At 38.7% G+C, this 21231-nt stretch overlaps 2 protein-coding genes across 3 annotated transcripts in view; both read left to right on the plus strand.

Annotated features, from left to right (window-relative positions):
- Nucleotides 1-9177, plus strand: part of LOC124271315 — a 31067-nt gene extending 21890 nt beyond the window's left edge. Inside the window, exons 3-7 of the mRNA XM_046706411.1 lie at nt 677-811; nt 2709-2838; nt 4678-4810; nt 6685-6760; nt 9127-9177. Coding sequence (XP_046562367.1) covers nt 677-811; nt 2709-2838; nt 4678-4810; nt 6685-6760; nt 9127-9177 — 525 coding nt within the window. The remainder of the gene's footprint in view (nt 1-676; nt 812-2708; nt 2839-4677; nt 4811-6684; nt 6761-9126) is intronic.
- Nucleotides 2713-21231, plus strand: part of LOC124271360 (pleckstrin homology domain-containing family G member 5-like) — an 88713-nt gene continuing 70194 nt past the window's right edge. For both annotated transcript variants that reach the window (XM_046706457.1, XM_046706458.1), the window contains exons 1-6: nt 2713-2838; nt 4678-4810; nt 6685-6760; nt 9147-9329; nt 11948-12045; nt 13502-13650. In XM_046706457.1, the coding sequence (XP_046562413.1) occupies nt 9192-9329; nt 11948-12045; nt 13502-13650 (385 nt within the window). In that variant the 5' untranslated portion in view covers nt 2713-2838; nt 4678-4810; nt 6685-6760; nt 9147-9191. The remainder of the gene's footprint in view (nt 2839-4677; nt 4811-6684; nt 6761-9146; nt 9330-11947; nt 12046-13501; nt 13651-21231) is intronic.

Below are 21231 nucleotides of genomic sequence, written 5' to 3' on the forward strand. Positions count from 1 at the left end.
CGAGTATCACACGGTGCGGTGCTAGAATTTAACGGGTCCGTAGCAACCCATGCTTGTCGTAAGAGGCGACTAATGGGATCGGGTGGTCAGGCTTGCTGACCTGGTTGATACATGTCATTGTATCCCAGTTGTGTAGATCGATGCTCATGCTGTTGACCACTGGATTGTCTGGTCCAGTCTCAATTATTTACAGACTACCAGCATATAGAATATTGCTAAGTGCAGCGGTAAGCAACAAAACAACCAACTTAAGTTATCTATGGGACCCATTGCATATGAATAAATTTCTTAAAGTAATAATGAATTGATTAAGGAGTTCCATCCCTGCCTCAGTAGTGACCACCATTTCACTGAACAAGTTCATGGAATCTTTAAATGGAATTTAGAAGTGATACACATAAGGGTAGTACTGTTTAAATCACTACCACTTGTACCCAAAATAAAACATAATAATTTCTGAAAAATGATTTAGCTATAGTGTAAAAAACATACCACCTCATTATAAATCTGCCATTTATTTCTATTAATTATGACTCTTTTGTTACACACATTTTAATTTCAGTGATATTTCTTTTTTTCTTAATACAGGCATGTGAGCTGTCCAACATGGGATGATCCGGTATAGATCTACTTTAGATTTAGCTGTATGACTTATCTGAGTGTTGGTTTATTGTAGGTGTGTCATCATCCCCAGTGTACGGAAGAAAACCGAGACCGGCCACTGTTGCTGTGTCAACAGTGTGACCTTGACATTCATAAAAAGCCAGAGTTAAATCAGGGTCATCTTGTTCTTGATGCTGTCCCAAAAGACGTAAGTGTTGTTTTTATATATCAACCGAAGATTTTAAAAAATTCAGAATAAATGGAAAAACTAGCCAATGGCTTATCTTAAAAATATAATGCTCTGGAACAGATTTTTAAATATGTGATAATAGTGTAAGCTGCCATTTGATAATGATCACTAACAGTGCAATATTAAACATTGGTAAGATATATATTGTTATACATGTATACCGTAACTATTTCATTTGATATGCGCATATGCCGCCAGAAGTAATGGTGCTCTGATTGAATTAGATCCATTTCCTGATAATTTTTCATATACTGATTTTTCAACATTTCCATATAAATTGTGCTTTACTGCCCTAAAACAGTATCTATCTGAATGATAAACCATTATTTCTGATAACATACCTAATTTGGACATATAATGAATTCTATCTGGTTCTTCACAAATAGCTGTGTAATAAGCCCATTACTCTTTCATCTTCTTTTATTAATGCACAAAGTTGCCACATGAACTAATTCTATCATTTATGGAATACATCCCCCAAATCAACTTTGCAGATGATACAGATTTCAGTTGCTAGAATATATTCAAATTTGTGACACATTAGAGTTGAATATATCTAACATAGTTGTAGAATAGTGGCAATGAAAAATTTGGGCAAAGTATCAAATGTTGTTTCCAAATATTTGGTCTTCTATTTTCCAGGATTAAATTGGTCCATGGATCTAAATAGCAAAGCTAAGAAGGAATTTATTTTTGCTGTTTAAGGGCTGCAGCTTGCTTACTTTTTGACACTAAAAAACCTGGATCTGTTGATAAACTATTTCAAGCTATAGAAAATGTGCCCCACTAAAAGACTTACTGTAGGTTTGATTCCATTCTGGCATACAGGGTTCATATTGCATGAAGCTATCCATTTAAACTTATGGCCTGTCGCTAATTCCCTATCAAAGCTATCAATTATTATTATCCCTGCTGGAATATTGCTTCTGGTGTCCGAAATGTGTTATTCACTGCCGGTTTTCTTTATGTTTGGTTTAAGTAAGATGTTGGTCACTCATGTTTTTGCTACTTTCCATAAAAGATATATCATTGTTGATGTTATCGAAGTTTTCTAACATAACATTGTTATGGTGAAAAATATATTAGGGTCCTTAATGATAAGTCCCTTTTAAGAAATTTTGTAAATTTAGAATCTCTACATGCCTTAAAAAATACAGCTATAGAAAAAAGATAAAAATACATTGAAGATTTATCATGTTCTCATTGTTCTTCTGGTAAACTGAAGACCTAACGCCACTTATTATTAGACTGTGAGGCATTCTCTGCTGGCAGAAAGAAGTATCTAAAATGCTTTAATGATGCCCCACAAACGATATATAAAATACTTAATTCTAATAACGATGACACTATTAAATCAGCTGCCATTTTCATAAAACATTTGATGTCCATCCTTAAATCACATGTAAAACCATAATTTCGTGTCACGTGACCAATATTTGTTAAAATGAAAATTCAACTGTACTATGGGCCACTGTGCCTACATTACTGAATAAAACCTGTCTGTCTGTCTGTCTGCCATTTCACTGAACAAGTTCATGGAATCTTTAAATGGAATTAAGAAGTGATACACATAAGGGTAGTACTGTTTAAATCACTACCACTTGTACCAAAAATAAAACATAATAATTTCTAAATAATGATTTAGTGTAATAAACATACCACCTCATTTTTTAACTAATTATAAATCTGCCATTTATTTCTTTTAATTATGACTCTTTTGTTACACACATTTTAATTTCAGTGATATTTCTTTTTTTCTTAATACAGGCATGTGAGCTGTCCAACATGGGATGATCCAGTATAGATCTACTTTAGATTTAGCTACAGGACTTATCTGAGTGTTTGTCTATTGTAGGTGTGTCATCATCCCCAGTGTACGGAAGAAAACCGAGACCGGCCGCTGTTGCTGTGTCGACAGTGTGACCTTGACATTCATAAAAAGCCAGAGTTTGCAGGTCATCTTGTTCTTGATGCTCCCAAAAGACGTAAGTGGTTTTTTTTTTATATATCAATTATTATTTTTTAAATTTCAGAATAAATGGACAAACTAGCCAATGGCTTATCTTAAAAATATAATACTCTGGAACAGATTTTACATATGTGATAACTTGTAAGCTGCCATTTGATAATGATCACTAACAGTGCAATATTAAACATTGTAAGATATATATTGTTATACATGTATACCATAACTATTTCATTTGATATGCCATACCGCCAGAAGTAATGGTGCTCTGATTGAATCACTTCCTAGTTTTCATATACTGATTTTCAACATTTCCATATAAATTATTACTGCCCTAAAACAGTATCTATCTGAATGATAAACCATTATTTCTGATAATGTACCTAATTTGGACATACATAATGAATTCTATCTTCACAAGTAGTGCCACAAAGTTGGATGTATCATTTAGAATACATCAATCAACTTTGTACAGATTTCAGTCGCTAGAATATATTCAAATGCATTTGTGTATTACTTGGTAGAATCGTGGCAATAATTCTTGTCAAATCCAAATTTGTCTTCTAATTTAGGTGTGATATAGTAAATTGCGGAATTTAATTGCTGTAAGGGCTGCAGTGGATAAACCTACTGAAGTGGATAAAGTGTTGCTGGAATATTGCGCTACTTTCCACTGAAGACCTGGGTTTGATTCCCCACATGGGTTCAATGCATGAAGCCCATTTCTGGTGTTTCCCGCCGTGATATTGCTGGAATATTGCTCTTACTCACTCACTCAATCAGCTATATCCATAAGTCATTGTTGATGTTATGACATAACATTGTTATGGTGATACATCATCGTGACTCACTGTTACATCACAGTCTGTGATTCCAAAGCACCACTGGTCTACAGAACCATCATATTTCCTGAAAGTCTTTGGATGGCATTCATAGAATATTACAGACATTGGCATCCATAAATTTTCATGGTTTTCAGGTTGATGAGTGTGTAGTGACAATATCATTAGCCAATGGCATCCACCAATGCTTTTGCTACTGTTTGCATACCTGAGTGGTTTATTAGGTTCATTCAGTTGTCAGTAATACATAATGTTGTCAGCACCTGTTGCAAGGTGTGATTGCTGTCCATTACAAGGACTTAAATAGAGTATTGTTGAATCACATCTCTTGGGTGTGTCTGTTTTCATAATGTCATTATGAAAATATTTCTCTGTGAATTTACATGATACATATGTACTTTTAATCAATAACAGTTCACTTTTATTCTGAACCACACTCAGAAAGGTACTTCCTGTATTTGGGAAAGAGGTTTGTTAGTTGAGTGGTTAGATATTATAGTGTTTGCTTATCACGCCGTAGTCTTGAGTTTGGTTTCCAAGTGGGCTAGATGGGTCAGACTCATGTTATGTGTTCTGCTTGATGATGTTGGTTGGATATTTATTCTGAACCACACTGAGAAACGTATTTCCTGTATTTGAGAAGGTTTGTTAGTTGAGTGGTTAGATATCATAGTGTTTGCTTATCACGCCGTAGTCTTGAGTTTGGTTTCCAAGTGGGCTAGATGGGTCAGACTCATGTTATGTGTTCTGCTTGATGATGTTGGTTGGATATTTATTCTGAACCACACTGAGAAACGTATTTCCTGTATTTGGGAAAGAGGTTTGTTAGCCAAGTGGTTAGATATTATAGTGTTTGCTTATCACGCCGTAGTCTTGGGTTCGGTTCCCATTGGGTTAGTGGGTTAGATGTGTAAGATGATGTTATGCATCCCACGTATTTCCTATGATGTTGGTTGGATATTGCAATAAACTGTGTCAAACTGTGTTCATTAAAGATGTCTGTTTATTTTTTTCAGGTAAACCCATTTTATCCCACATCTCATCCCCCGAGTCTGGTAACCATAGCAACAGTGAGGCTGGGGAGGAGTCTGAGGGGGAGGAGGATACTGTAGATGGTATCTACATCAAGAACAGTGAGAAGGGGAAAAGGTATTTCTACTGACACACAAACATATTGAAACACTCTAAAAATAAATGATCATCTTTAACTTGAAATGAATGACAAGAGAACAATTTCAGCAATGTATTACGAAATGAGATTTGATTATGATGACATTATTGTGTATGTAGGGACGGTAGGGTAGCCTACTGGTTAAACTGTTAACTCATCACTGAAGGTTCAAATCCAGTCATGGGTACAATGTGTGATGTCCATATATGGCATCCCCTGTTATGATATCGCTGAAACATTGCTAACAGTGTCAATTTCCTAACTCAGTGAGTAGTGAGTGAGTTTAGTTTTATGCCGCACTCAGCAATATTCCAGCTATATGGCAGCGGTCTGTAGATAATTGAGTCTGGACCAGACAATCCAGTGATCAACAGCATGAGCATCTATCTGAGCAGTTGGGAACCGATGACATGTGTCAACCAAGTCAGCGAGCCTGACCACCCGATCCTGTTAGTTGCCTCTTACGAAAGAATGGGTTACTGAAGATCAATCGGGTGGTCAGGGTCAGTGATTTACTTGACACATGTCATCGTATCCCAATTACATAGATTCAATGCTCATGCTGTTGATCTCTGGATTGTCTGGTCCAGACTCAATTATTACCCATGCTATGTAGCTGAAATATTGCTGAGTGCGGAGTTAAACAGCCAACCAGCCTCTGTGTCAAATGCTTGCACAGCCCTCTGACAAGGAAAAATGTAATATTATATGACTGCTTCATCTGGTATGAGTCCAAACTACTGATTATTGAGGTGTGTTGATCACAGCAATGAAAACTGTTTCCAATTGAATGTAGGATGATTTCTCTTTGTTTACTTATACAACTGTTTACAGGACAATTTCAAGTTTTATGGAATGTTTGGGTATTTTTCCCCTCATTACAGATTAATCCTTGAGGTAGATTATCTCTGTCACCTCCCTAATTAGGATCAGTAAGCATCCATTAATGGCCCAGCCTCCCCATCAAGGAGTGTACACTGTGGTACAGTTATGTCAACATCTCATGTATCACTACAATAGCAAGTTCCTGCTGGAGGGATGCTCAGTACTGTAGATAACACCCCCATGCTTGTATAACATCCTGCTCAAGGCTTGGGCATCCTCTTAAGGAGGAAAAGGATTATCCCAAGCTGTGATTAAAGCTGTAGTGTTCAAAGGCCTATTGTAAAGTTGAGATTTGAGACAGTAAGACTGGTGTACAAAACTGTGATGTTGGATCATGTATCACTTAGTTAAAAATTTACCACTGACAGATCAGAAACTGTCTGCAATCAATATTGACTTGTTATACATGGTTGGGGCTGCAGTTGAATATGTATATTAAGAACAGGTATATTTTTAACTTTTTCAAGAGACATTTAGAAGTTGGAGGAAGGATAACCATATATGGATGAACAATTTTATTACAGTGAGAACAATTACTCTCTCTGTAATAAAGGTATATTTGTTGATGCTAATATCGGCTCAAATGTCATTTGATTCAATTCGTTCTTAAATGGATTGAATGTTTTCTGTAAAATTCTTACCTTAATTAAAAATTCGAACTTGTGTGGTTTCAGTCCAGTGTATCTTGACATGTTTAATGGCCCCCAAAAGAGTTATCAAGATTTTTATGAAGGAAATTGTCTGGGTCAAATGACATTTTTGTTATATATCTATTTTCGTGCCTCTTGTTTTACACTTTGTTGTTTGGAGTTGATACACAAATGTTTCTTTATACAAGGTGTGGATGTAAACCTTTTCCTGAATCCATGCCATCTGAGGACAGCGTGTATATACTTACTGATAGATTCTGGCTATATTTACCTTGTCAGTGTCTTACCCAAGATTATGTGTTGCAATTTAATTTCAGATCAAGATCCCCCGGTGATATTGAAAGGAGGTTAAAAAGGAAAAAGGCAGTGAAGAAAAAGAGTATAGTGAAAAATGTAAGCTTAATAAAGTTTTTTATTTTATCTGTTAATTTCAAATTGAAGAATATCTTTGGTGATGCTATCGTTTAAGTTTTATGATGACATTCTTGGCATGAGAACAATATGTGAATTAGTCTAATCTTTGTGTCCTTTCTCAGAGATAAGACTGGGGTTACAATGTAAGCAGGGTTCTGTTGTCCATGATGTAGGAGCGGTGGGGTAGCCTAGTGGTTGAAACATTTGCTCCTCACGCTGTAGACCCGGGTTCGAGTCCTCCACATGGGTACAATGTATGAAGCCCATTTCTGGTGTCCCCCGCCATGATATTGCTGGAATATTGCTAAAAGCGACATAAACCTAAACTCACTCATATTGATGTAGATTTGAAGCAGGGAAAACATCATTTATAACGTGAATGATAGGAACAGAGTTTGAAATAGGCTGGGGTGGGTATTTTGGGTAGGGTGGGGCCTGGGTAGGACTGGGGTACCCATAAGACTAACCAGACTTGCTATTTCGTCATGTGAAGTATTGTTTGATAGCAACAATAACTATATACAATACTTACGCCACAAGTCCCTAATGGGGCGGTGGGGTAGCCTAGTTGTTAAAGCGCTCGATCGACACGCTGAAGACCTGGGTTTGATTCCCCCCATTGGTACAATGTGTGAAGCCCATTTCTGGTGTCCCCTGCCGTGATATTGCTGGAATATTGCTAAAGGTGGTGTAAAAACATACTCACTCACTACATGTCCGTATTTCCTTCTGAAGTTTACATGTTTCAGTAAAGATATAACAGTCAGATTTGGTGTAACATCAGATGAAATATATTCATAACATGCACCTAAATAGTTTTGAGGGTGTGGTGTGGTCCAGTGGTTAAAGTTTTTGTGCATCACACTAAGACACAGGTTTTGATTCCCCACATAGGTACAATGTGCGAAGCTCATTTCTGGTCCCCTCCACTGTCATATTTCTGAAATATTGCTAATACAAAATAGTTTTTGCCATGACTTGGGTAAAACAATTCCTAGTCATGACCTTTTCCATCTAATTTTAAACCTATTCTCAGTACTTGGGTGGGGTCGGGTAATAAGGGCAGATTACCCAGGTAATAAATGTGATCTCATCCCAGACCAAGTTAAACAAACGGGTAATGAAACCATTCCCAGTAAATTCATTATGCTAGGTATTTCATTAAAAAAAGACAAATGTTATTAGAACCACCATATAACTGATAAAATGATCGGTAAATGTAGGTCATTACTGGATGTCAATTTCCATGTTATAAATGTTCATATCACCTGTAGAACAGCTGTTGTCTAAGCATTGCCTATATCCTGGCGGTTGTATCTCATGTACATATCACATGCTTGGTCATGTGTGTCTGTGTTCAGATGATATTGACGAACTAGCCACCATCTCATGAAGGCGTGGTCATGTAAGGTAATATGTGTTTTACGGATATCATTGATTATTGCAATGACGGAGATGGGATATTTTTAGTTTACTGAAGGATATTGAACATATGTTGGTGTGTGGTAAGTCTGTGTCAGGCTGATGGGTCGACGTCTAAAATGTGGACTTCGGCACATCTGTCTGCGAAATCATTTCTTATCTCTTTCTGAGCAACCGATATTAATTCATGTGGTTTAGTTAATTAATTTGTGGTATATTTATTTTATATATTTTAATGATGGATGAAGACACAATGCTGAGGAAGTGTCATTCCAAATATAGCATACTTGTAATGAAGAGGTTGTCAATGAAGACAAGTGTTGTATATATGTTGGGTGGTTCAATTAGAACCTCACACACATATAAACCATATGGGACACTGCATGAAAACCACACACGATATACTGTGAATGACACCATGCATTGACATGAGACATGCATGACATAGTTTATAGTACTGGACAGTGGACACTGTGTGTGAAACACCATGCATGAAAAAGGACATCATGTATGAAAAAAGACAAGATTCATGATATTGGACACTGGATATTGGAATGGATACTGCATAAGATTTGACATTTTGCATGAAATAGGACACTGTGCATGAATCTAGACACCATGCATGAATCTAGACACCATGCATAAATCTAGACACCATGCATAAATCTAGACACCATGCATAAATCTAGACACCATGCATGATACCATGAATGAGAACACAAAAGAAGACACCAGACTTTAAACTAGACACCTGGCATCGCATTAGACATGAATGGCGGCACATATGACAGTACAACAGCAATATTATAAAGATAACTGTGATCGCATGAAGCGATTTCTGTCACAGTTGAACAACCTGTGCTTCTAACCACTACCTCACTACTCTCAAAACCTCATACTATGCTATTTGGTGCAACTATCAGGTATTTGTCATTGTCTACAGGAGGGCTTCATCCGACACAGCCAGAGTCTAGACTCGGGGCTGAACATGGCCAATTCCCCAGACCATGATTCTGATAGTCGGGATGCAAGTGAAGGACTGAAAGAGGACGGGGTACTAGAGGACGTCACTGGCGACCCCGGCCTCCCCCCTTCAGGGAGAGTTCCGCTCAGGCAACAGTCTAGGGTAGGTACAAGTGATGTTCTGGCAAGTCTAGGGTAGGTACAAGTGATGTTCTGGCAACAGTCTAGGGTAGGTACAAGTGATGTTCTGGCAACAGCCTATGGTCAAGCGATGGTCTGGCAACAGTCTAGGGTCAAATGATGTTCTGGCAACAGTCTAGGCTCAAGTGATGTTCTGGCAAAAGTCTAGGGTAGTTACAGGTAATGTTCTGTCAACAGTCTAGGGTTAAGTGATGTACGAGCGACAGTCTAGGGTCAAATGATGTTCTGGCAACAGTCTAGGCTCAAGTGATGTTCTGGCAAATGTCTAGGGTAGTTACAGGTAATGTTCTGTCAACAGTCTAGGGTTAAGTGATGTACGAGCAACAGTCTAGGGTCAAATGATGTTCTGGCTACAGTCTAGGCTTAAGTGATGTTCTGGCAAAAGTCTAGGGTAGTTACAGGTAATGTTCTGTCAACAGTCTAGGGTTAAGTGATGTACGAGCAACAGTCTAGGGTCAAATGATGTTCTGTCAACAGTCTAGGCTCAAATGATGTTCCAGCAACAGTCTAGGGTCAAGTGATGTTCTGGCAACAGTCTAAGGTCAAAATGATGTTTCAGAAAAAGTCTAGGATCAAATGATGTTCCAGCAACAGTCTAGGGTCAAATGTTGTTCTGGCAACAGTTAGGGTCTAAGTGATGTTCGAGCAACAGTCTAGGGTCAAATGATGTTCTGTCAACAGTCTAGGGTCAAATGATGTTCCAGCAACAGTCTAGGGTCAAATGATGTTCCAGCAACAGTCTTGGGTCAAATGATGTTCCAGCAACAGTCTAGGGTCAAATGATGTTCTGTCAACAGTCTTGGGTCAAATGATGTTTCAGCAACAGTCTAGGGTCAAATGATGTTCCAGCAACAGTCTAGGGTCAAATGATGTTCTGTCAACAGTCTAGGGTCAAATGATGTTCCAGCAACAGTGTAGGGTCAAATGATGTTTCAGCAACAGTCTTGGGTCAAATGATGTTCCAGCAACAGTCTAGGGTCAAATGATGTTCCAGCAACAGTCTAGGGTCAAATGATGTTCCAGCAACAGTCTAGGGTCAAATGATGTTCTGGCAACAGTCTAGGGTCAAATGATGTTCTGGCAACAGTCTAGGGTCAAATGATGTTCCAGCAACAGTCTAGGGTCAAATGATGTTCCAGCAACAGTCTAGGGTCAAATGATGTTCCAGCAACAGTCTAGGGTCAAATGATGTTCTGGCAACAGTCTAGGGGTCAAATGATGTCTGGCAACAGTCTAGGGTCATGATGTTCCAGCAGTCTAGGGTCAAATGATGTTCCAGCAACAGTCTAGGGTCAAATGATGTTCCAGCAACAGTCTAGGGTCAAATGATGTTCCAGCAACAGTCTAGGGTCAAATGATGTTCCAGCAACAGTCTAGGGTCAAATGATGTTCTGTCAACAGTCTTGGGTCAAAAGATGTTTCAGCAACAGTCTTGGGTCAAATGATGTTCCAGCAACAGTCTAGGGTCAAATGATGTTCTGGCAACAGTCTAGGGTCAAATGATGTTCCAGCAACAGTCTTGGGTCAAATGATGTTCTGGCAACAGTCTTGGGTCAAATGATGTTCTGGCAACAGTCTTGGGTCAAATGATGTTCCAGCAACAGTCTAGGGTCAAATGATGTTCCAGCAACAGTCTAGGGTCAAATGATGTTCTGGCAACAGTCTTGGGTCAAATGATGTTCTGGCAACAGTCTTGGGTCAAATGATGTACGAGCTACAGTCTAGGGTCAAATGATGTTCTGGCAACAGTCTAGGCTTAAGTGATGTTCTGGCAACAGTCTAGGGTTAAGTGATGTTCTGGCAAAAGTCTAGGATCAAATAATGTTCCAGCAACAGTCTAAGGTCAAATAATGTTCCAGCAACAGTCTAAGGTCAAATGATGTTCCAGCAACAGTCTAGGGTCAAATGATGTTCCAGCAACAGTCTAGGGTCAAATGATGTTCCAGCAACAGTCTAGGGTCAAATGATGTTCTGTCAACAGTCTTGGGTCAAAAGATGTTTCAGCAACAGTCTTGGGTCAAATGATGTTCCAGCAACAGTCTAGGGTCAAATGATGTTCTGGCAACAGTCTAGGGTCAAATGATGTTCCAGCAACAGTCTAGGGTCAAATGATGTTCTGTCAACAGTCTAGGGTCAAATGATGTTCTGGCAACAGTCTAGGGTCAAATGATGTTCCAGCAACAGTCTTGGGTCAAATGATGTTCCAGCAACAGTCTAGGGTCAAATGATGTTCTGTCAACAGTCTAGGGTCAAATGATGTTCTGTCAACAGTCTAGGGTCAAATGATGTTCTGGCAACAGTCTTGGGTCAAATGATGTTCCAGCAACAGTCTAGGGTCAAATGATGTTCTGTCAACAGTCTAGGGTCAAATGATGTTCTGGCAACAGTCTTGGGTCAAATGATGTTCCAGCAACAGTCTAGGGAAGGTACAATTGATGTTCTGGAAGGTGCTATCTTCCAATGTTCTGCTTATGGCTGTAATATAACTTAAATTCTGTGTGTCTACATCCATGCATGTGTGTGCGAATGTGTGAAATTTGATCAGCATTCTACATCACATTGTATATCACTGAATTGCAGTTGCCCTCCGTAGACGACCACTTCACGTTAAGGTTTGCAGACAACATTGATGGTGAGGATGTAGAGGTGGTGGCCGCTGTCAAGAACGTCACTCTGCAGTAAGTTGATATTTATATAAACTTAGGCATACTTTCAAAGACAATAACAATATAGTTGAACCCTTAGTATACATGTGTTTTGATGATTCAGTGCATAGTCTGCACTAAACGGAAGAAGTATATCTGGCACCTGGTCACATGACCAAAACAACAATATTGAACCAACTTTATGGATAACAGCTTCTTTTAGTTCGTGAGTACGGGGGCGTGGTGGGCGAGCTGGCTCAGGTGCCAGGCTAGTGATCCAGCGGGCATGAGGTGCCGGGATCGAGCCCACCTGTGACCGGGTGTACAAACCTTGGAGTCAACTTTGTGTGCAGACTCTATCAGTGTTGTCAGAACCCCTAGTGTACAGTACAGAACCCACAAATCCGTTGGTATGTGACCAGATGGTGGCCACATGAATACGTGCAAACACCTAGTTGTGGGTAGAGCAACGTGCAGTAAACTTGCAGTCCACCCAGCTGTGAATGGGTACCTCGTAAGGATGGGAAAGCCGCTATAACTTGGTGCGCCTAGTGGCAGCAAGAGTTGTATGATCCCCAGGGAGTTGAGATTTATGATAAGATGTGCTGTTGAGATTGACATCCAATGATCGAGGGAAAAAACACCAGCGCCTTGAGCATGCACTAGTGCATGGATATGTGCGCTATATAAATATCGAATGATGATGATGACAAGTGCAAAGTTTCTATACAAGAATCTGTATCGAAACATCGCACTCGCGAAATAAATGGAGTTGTTATCAACAAAGTTTGTTCCATATTGTATGCCCCATCTCCTGAAATGCTAACACTTTTGCACAATGGGGATAGGTGCTATGGTCTCTCAGTATAGTTATATATTGCATTAAACAGGCAGTTTGTTTCCAATATATTATTATTATTATTATTATTAATATAGGATATTTATATAGCGAACATATCCACGCACTAGTGCATGCTCAAGGCACTGGTATATAATTTTGTTTATATGTTTTTTCATAACCAACAATGTATATTATATGTCATGAATAAGTGATAATTGTGTTTTAATTATGTTTGATTTTTTGGTTGCATGTGACCTTTAAGAATTAACAATGCTATCCGAAGTTATTAACATGCAAACAGTCTTTTTTAACATCAAACTATTTTGACCTTTTTTTTACTGGATATCATTAAGTCATACAAATGATTTTTGAAATATATCCGATTACTTCTGGTGGGAATATCTGCTTAAATGATCACTCATTCTAGATTTTGCTGCTCATTTCAGAGAGATGCAATCAGTATTCAATGAGCCACAAAAAATGCCGTTTCAAAACATACTCCAGCAGATAATGAATAGGCTTAAAACACACATTCAAACCCGTGTAAAACACAAAAATGTAAAATATTCTTTCCACATGAGTGACTTGTAGTATTGACATTTGTTTGACACTGTGTTGACACTTATCTGGCGTTGGGTCTTCTTCCAGAGATACTCTCCATCCCATCCTAGAGCGTCGGAACCTGGATTGTTCCAAAGTGGACGTATTCGTAGCCGACTCCAAGACGCCGCTCCCCATCAACTGCGATACATTCAACCTGGCTGGAAGCACTTTGCACATTAAATCTTCCGATCGCAGTGAGTAGTTGGACATCATTGAACAAAGATAGTTGACCTTTTTCAACTACTTTTGAAATTACGAATGGATGAGAAAGTTCTTTTAGAAAAATGTTGATGAAATGATGTTGTGTGAACGGGAATGGTCAAATATAGAGTTTTATTCCCTGGAATGTGTTTCATGGTTTTAGACAAGGAGAGCGCCATTTGTCTTGAAGTGTTAAAAGGAATTATTTTTTACTGAAGTGGTGTTTTTTGCACAATGTTATCGCTTGGATTTTGAGTCGGTTACATAAGGATTTCTTCTAGTCTTTTGCATTGGAGATGCTTTGATGTTGGTTTTGGAATAGGTTTTACAATTTTGATTGTTGTAAAAGAGTCTCTGTGTCATTTGTGTTGATATAGACAGCTGTCATCCGGTTATATAACAAAAGATGGTTCTCAGTGTTGGAAACTGCAGCACAGTTCCACAGACTCCTTTTTGTTACAATATTTGTAAATATGATGAATAGATCAGTTTAATTCATTTTTACCCTCATTTTATGAAAGAAATTGTGATCCATTATCAAAAATAATGTAGAGTGTGAGTTTAATTTTACGCCTCTTTTAGCAATATTCCAGCATGGCGGAACACCAGAAATGGGATTGTGCCCATATGGGAAATTGAACCCGTTTTTCGACATGACGAACGAATGCTTCAACAACTGGGCTACCCCACCTCCCAGTAATAATGTAACATCGTATGACAATTTGTGTCAACTCATTAACAGACCACTAAGTATGCATGAATATCAAAACAACTAAATTTCTTTTTCCGACTTTGTATTCTGATGTAATTCCTCATGAAGCACGTGAACAGAATTTTTATACTAAGTTGCCTATAGGTGCAATATTAATGAGCTTCATTCTTTCAAATGGACTTAATTAACAATTTATACCCTGTCAATGTATACCAGGTCAATAAAGACAATGTTTATAAAGAATATATGAAATGGGTAAAAAGAGTATTCGCAAAGCATAAAAGATGTAATAATAATTTATACCCTACCACAATTCTAAGTCAAATAATTCCAGGTTCTATGAAGAATGTATTGAATAAATGAAAAAATACTACTCAAGTATGCAACATTTAATTAATGAATCACAAGAAAATGCTGAAAGAACTAAAGAACAAACACTCCATTAATAATATACACAATGTCCAAAAAATGATTAATGTAGTATTATATGACAATTTATACCATGTCAGCGATAAAAGGCCTAAAGAATGTTATTTCTGTCATCAAGATATCAGCTTGAATACCAAAAGAACCACATTTCCCTGCATCGCCATCCATTCCCAAGTGTGTAAACCCATTTGTCCTAGTGCTATGTTTATTTAACTCTAATTGCCAGCATTTAATCAACAAAGCTGTCACCAGCTCAGCTTCAGCTCCTGAGTAAGGAAATATGGCATTAGAAGCAGCTGAGGTATGAGCTTGGTCCCTTGGTGGACCAACGTCTCCCTGGAGATCAATACGCGTGGAATCATGGCCCAAATCTTCTCTAATCAAACACCCATGAATGTCAAAGATGATGTTTTAGGCTGAGCCTATTCAATAAGCCTAATAGGCCCCTGCAATCTTGTTGCCTGCTACAAGGAAGAGCCTGACTGGCTTAGCGTGGATGGTAATTAAAACCATATTGCCATCACTTGACTCCTGTTAATTAGGGCCGGAGAGACACTCACATCATGGAAGGAAGACCACAGTGAGATTGACAGCCGAACTCGTACATTACAGTCTGTGATTGAAATACATCGTGTAATCCCGCCTCTGTGATCAAGTTTGTATTGTGAACCACCCATGCAGATACTAGGATTTTACGCCACCCTTTGCAGTGACTGTGGCAGATAGAGCAGAGGAAACTGTTCTAGTCTGTTCGGACCCGATCAATACCAACTCTCGTATTGACTTTCTGTCGTAAATTCTCTGCCGGAGATCGCGAACGGCAAGCTAAGAATTCCTCAACTTAATGGAACGGAGGGAGGGACCGATATCACTTGCGTGTAGCCCAGCTAAATGGTTGCTTTCATAAATGGGACCTTTAGATCGAAACTAAGCAATCCAGTTTTAATGGGCTACATCCGAAGATGATTGTCCCAGTTGGGATGGAATGGTCCAGAGACCTAATGGTACAGATTTGGGAAATTGTGTGCGAGAACTATGAGCCTGGAACGACCGAATGTGTAAAGGAAGACGGCCGGAGTGATTGGATTAAGATACAGTATGGGGGCACAAGAGTGAGGTTGTTGCGAGATGTCCTCAACGACCAGATTGGTCGATTCTTGCCGTCTTCTCAATGAAGATTTTTCTCAGTTTGTCTAGATACAAAGGCACTTGCTGATATATAAAAATAGAATTGATAGTTTGATCTTTGGGTAGTCATAAAATTTATGGAAGAAATAAGTAATTTCCATTCAAGTTTTTGGCCCGGAGCCAAGAATGATATAATGTAGAAGGTTGGAGTTTCGACGATGGAAGAATGGAGTAAATACGCTCCATTTATTGTGGATATATTTGCGGATGAATTTCAACAGGAAGGTAAACTGGAATGTTGTATTGTATACTGGTTTGTTGTTGTTTCTCATTTCGTCAGTTAATATTGTGTTAGTTGTAGAATCATATTTTCTATAATGGTCGAGATACTGGTGTTCGCCCTGATCATGTAGACATTACTAACCCATATCCCAGTAGAAATATGGAAAGCGTACACACAAACTGGGCAAAACTTTTTTGCTGATGGAAGCTAATACTTCGATTGAAGTATGTAAGAATTGGAGTGAGTAGGGGAGTAGGATGGATTTAACATCTTGATTTCGACTTTTCAAAGTACATGAGCAATACCTCCATAAGCATTGGATATCTTCCCTACCAAATACAAGACCAAGTACAAATGCAGATGGTGTGACTCCCTTACCAAAACCAAATTCGAAATCTGGGATATGGATGAAATCCTGATGGATTATGGGAAAGATTATTGGAGGTCGGAGCTGGAAATAACTTTTGGTTGAAAGTCATATTTCGCTTGAATATTTTTCTGAGGAGTCCATGCTGTTGATTTATGAAAAAAGGCAGTGTCCATTAAAAATTCACTGCTTTTAAGATCGCTAATGGCGAACAATAAGGTCACAGGTTGGCGGTGACTGTATAAAATATTCATTTAGTTCAGATAGAATATGGTAATTGTATCAGGTTTCTTCTATCTGTATGCTCTTAATTCCATTGATAGTGGCACATCTTGTACTTGTTTACATTGTGTAACCCTTCAGACAGGCATTTATTTCCATTTTATATCCTTTTATTGCAGCTGTTTTCTTTAAATCAAACAGTCAGTACCAATAATTTCATGCAATCTAAATTTTAAACATGGCCACTGTGACGGCCATGTTTTTTCTGCTGTGTCTTTGGTATTAATGAATATTTAGGGGTGTATTCTGTGTACTGTTTATTTGTTTTTTTAAAGCATTATTCCCATCAGTATCTTGACTAAGCTGTAACTCTTAATTTTCAAAGAAATATTCAGATTGTTTGTATATCTATTTTGTCCAGGAAGAACCGGGTGTTAGCTTGTTTTAGCATTTATCCCAATGTGCTTTTGTTGAAATGTCCCTATAACAAGGTGAGAATCTGTGACAGGTTAGAGAGCCCCAGGTCTGTCTCCATCTCTGCATCAACGGATGGGAACTATTCCAACTTCACTGTAAATAATTAATCAGGGACGAGGCTCCAATTGTATTTTTAGTCTTTGATGACATTATATATGGTTGTGGAAATGTACAGTGCTCTTAACGATGTGCCACACTAAGAGGACTTTGCCACAACTATCTTCGTTTGACATTCAAGTAGCAAAAATTATTTTGGAATAACTGAGTAGAACTGGAATGAAGCATAAAGTGTGTGCAAGCATTGACGTAAGTGTCTGCTCATCTGCGTCATCACTCCATGCAGGTTCAATATCTTCAAAATTTGTGGAACATGCAGAAGCCCAGGGCACTTGGAAAGATTATCAATGGGTTGTATGCTTAACTGTGTGATTTGGACACACCGATAAAAAGAATTATGCTGACATACATCTTGTCAAGACTGCAAGTAAATAGATTTTAGGGTTATTCATTTAAGATTATGAATAATCATGTTTCAATTTTCCAAGGAATGTGTAGGCTTGGGTGAAGTTAGTGATAGGCATGAATTTAAAAAAAGATTTATACAAAAACTTATGTGTTGTTGCTCAATAAGGTAGCCTTTAGGAAATGTGCAACCCAAACTCCAAGTGAGTGGGTGAGTGAGTTTAGTTTTACGCCGCTTTTAGCAATATTCCAGCAATATTACGGCGGAGGACACCAGAAATGGGCTTCACACATTGTACCCACGTGGGGCAAACTCCAAGAACACAACCATATGGCAACCCCACCAGTGTAAGAACACAACCATATGGCAACCCCACCAGTGTAAGAACACAACCACATGGCAACCCCACCAGTGTAAGAATACAACCATATGGCAACCCCACCAGTGTAAGAACACAACCATATGGCAACCCCACCAGTGTATGAACACAACCACATGGCAACCCCACCAGTGTAAGAACACAACCACATGGCAACCCCACCAGTGTAAGAACACAACCATATGGCAACCCCACCAGTGTAAGAACACAACCATATGGCAACCCCACCAGTGTAAGAACACAACCATATGGCAACCCCACCAGTGTAAGAACACAACCATATGGCAACCCCACCAGTGTAAGAACACAACCATATGGCAACCCCACCAGTGTAAAAACACAACCATATGGCAACCGTACCAGTGTAAGAACACAACCATATGGCAACCCTACCAGTGTAAGAACACATCCTCATGGCAACCACCAGTGTAAGAACACAACCATATGGCAACCCCACCACCGTAAGAACACAACCTCATGGCAACCCCAGTTGTGTTAAGAACAAAGTCACATGAACACAGCTTGTTGTAAGAGGCGACTAACGGGATCGGGTGGACAGGCTCGCTGACATTGTTGACACATGACATGTTATCCCAGTTACATAGATCGATGCTCATGCTGTTGTTCACTGGATTGTCTGGTCCAGACTCAATTATTTACAGACTGCCGCCATATAGCTGGAATATTGCTGAGTGTGGCATAAAACTAAACTCACTCACTCAAGAACAAAGTATCCCATGGAGACCAAGGTTGAAATTCTTTCCATCAACACAGGTTTCTTACACAATATTGCTTACAGGATTGGATGGTCAGGCTCACCGACTTGCTTTGACTTGTCAGTGCATAGATAATGCTCATTATATCAATCACAAATCGTATCAGGTCCAAACTCAGTTATTTGCAGACCTCTGTCAAAGATTTCGAATATTGAAGAGTGCATGGGTGAGACAATAAACCGACAAATCATGGGGTGTATTTCATATCAGTTCACAATCTAAAATCAAACATCAGCAAAGTCATAAGTATGCTTTCCTATGTACATGAAATTCAATAAATCTTTTTGTCTCCAAACAAGTTTGAATCATGAGTGATTGCCTGCCTGTACCTTAGATCTATCGGAAGTCTTGTTGGTATATAAACTCAGAACATTAGAGTGGGAGGAGTGTAGGTCATCAGCCTACTTTCATCACAGGTGGGCCAGGTAATTTACAGGTGTGTGACACCTGTCACCTGTAAAACAATCAATCAAGGTGAAGCCAAGGGAGGCCTTTCGGGACCATATTAAGCAATAAAATGTATATTCTAAACGAGGAAGGTCGTCAAGAAAGGCAATGAGTTGACCTAGATTGACCTAGCATGGGAATGTTCAAAGACAATTCCGCAAACATATTTGCTTTTCTGCTCAGGTAAACTGGCTTACATTTATGAGCGTGGAAAATATTACCGTATTTACTCATAAAAGGATTGACACAGACTTGCCCAACTTACTTGTTCTGTGATTAAATAATCACAATTCCAGGACAGAAAACCCATGTTTTCTGTGACATGACCAAAAGGAATAAATGTCAAAAAGGCATCTGAGTATGCATATATATCTTTAGATCACTGACTAACATGGAAGACTGAGAACTGTATCCTGGCTGAAATATCACCATGGCATTGCTGCTCACTACATTGATCACAGTTATAAATCTGTATGTATTATCTAAGATGTGTTGCCATGGCAATGTTGATTAGTGCTCATACAAGAAACTCTGGTATTTTCTAAAAATCCTCACAAAATGGCTGTCCTGGTATAGGATCTATTAAATGTGTTACTGTGACATCAGTTAAGTAAAGTCAATCATAACAGCTGGCAGCTTATCTTGATGAAATGGGTTACCATGACAACATGGATTGGTGCTCTTGCTGTTGACCATTGTGTTTTTATAAAATCATCCATATCTACCCCAAAATGTATAATATCTTCTCAAGTTCTTGAAAGGCATTTAGAAGTTGGACGATCAGGAATACATGACATGTTTTATGGATAACAACTTCTTTTTATTCTTTATCATGAAATTGAAGAGCTAATTCTTGCTCCTGCTGCCGGTAAATTTCTTGAAAGGTATTTAGAAGTTGGACTACCATGAATATGTGACACAGATTTTTAAAATATTTCACCTGATGATGGAGCAGGAATTATCTCTGAAACATCATCAGAGCTCCAGACAAGATTTAGCTCATGTGGGTACTGTACCCACTGTATTTTGTTGGAGTGGGTATTATGAATGTTGAGTGGGTATTTCATTTTCCGTTATCCACTGCTTTCAAATATGTGCGTATTTCAGTCATTTTACTCACCTAAGTATTATGTCACTGAGTAAGTTTACTCAGCAGGTATGTTCTGCCTTATGTCATACCTAATCAAAACCAACTTAAATATAATGGAAATGATTTCATAAAAATTGCTCATCCTATACTGACAGCACAGCACTAGTCATATACTAACAGTACAACTTGATAGCAATCGATGTCAGAAATTTTTCATTAAGCAAGCGATTTTTATAAATATATTCCGTACGCATTTGTTTTAAACTTTTTGCGTATCTAACATTTTAAATGCGTAATTGGTACGCAACAATTATTTTTCAATGCGTAATTGGAAATTTTCTATGAGTATTTTACCCGGATACGAAGCTTATCTGGGCCTCTGATCATATAAAGAATAAAAAGAAGTTGTTATCCATGAAAACGGAATCATTTTCGTCAGGTGAAATCAGTCACTCCTCTCAGTCACTCACTCACCCTGTGTGGGTTTGTTTCTTTGTTATTTGATGCTGCACTCAGCAATATTCCAGCTATATGCCAGCGGTCTGTAAATAATTGGGTCTGGACCAGACAGTCCAGTGATTAACATCATGAGCATCGATCTGCGCAATTGGGATACGATGACATGTGTCAACCAAGTCAGCGATCCTGACCACCTGATCCCGTTAGTCGCCTCTTACGACAAGCATGGGTTGCTGAAAACCAATTCTAACCCGGATCTTCATGGTTCACCTTGTGAGGGATTCTCAGCCATGTTAAATGAGGCCAGTGGACTGAAACAAGAGTGCACGTTTATTTGATGTA

The sequence above is a fragment of the Haliotis rubra genome, unplaced genomic scaffold (assembly GCF_003918875.1).
Source record: "Haliotis rubra isolate DU_JTF1 unplaced genomic scaffold, ASM391887v1 Scf16, whole genome shotgun sequence".
NCBI lineage: Eukaryota > Metazoa > Mollusca > Gastropoda > Lepetellida > Haliotidae > Haliotis > Haliotis rubra.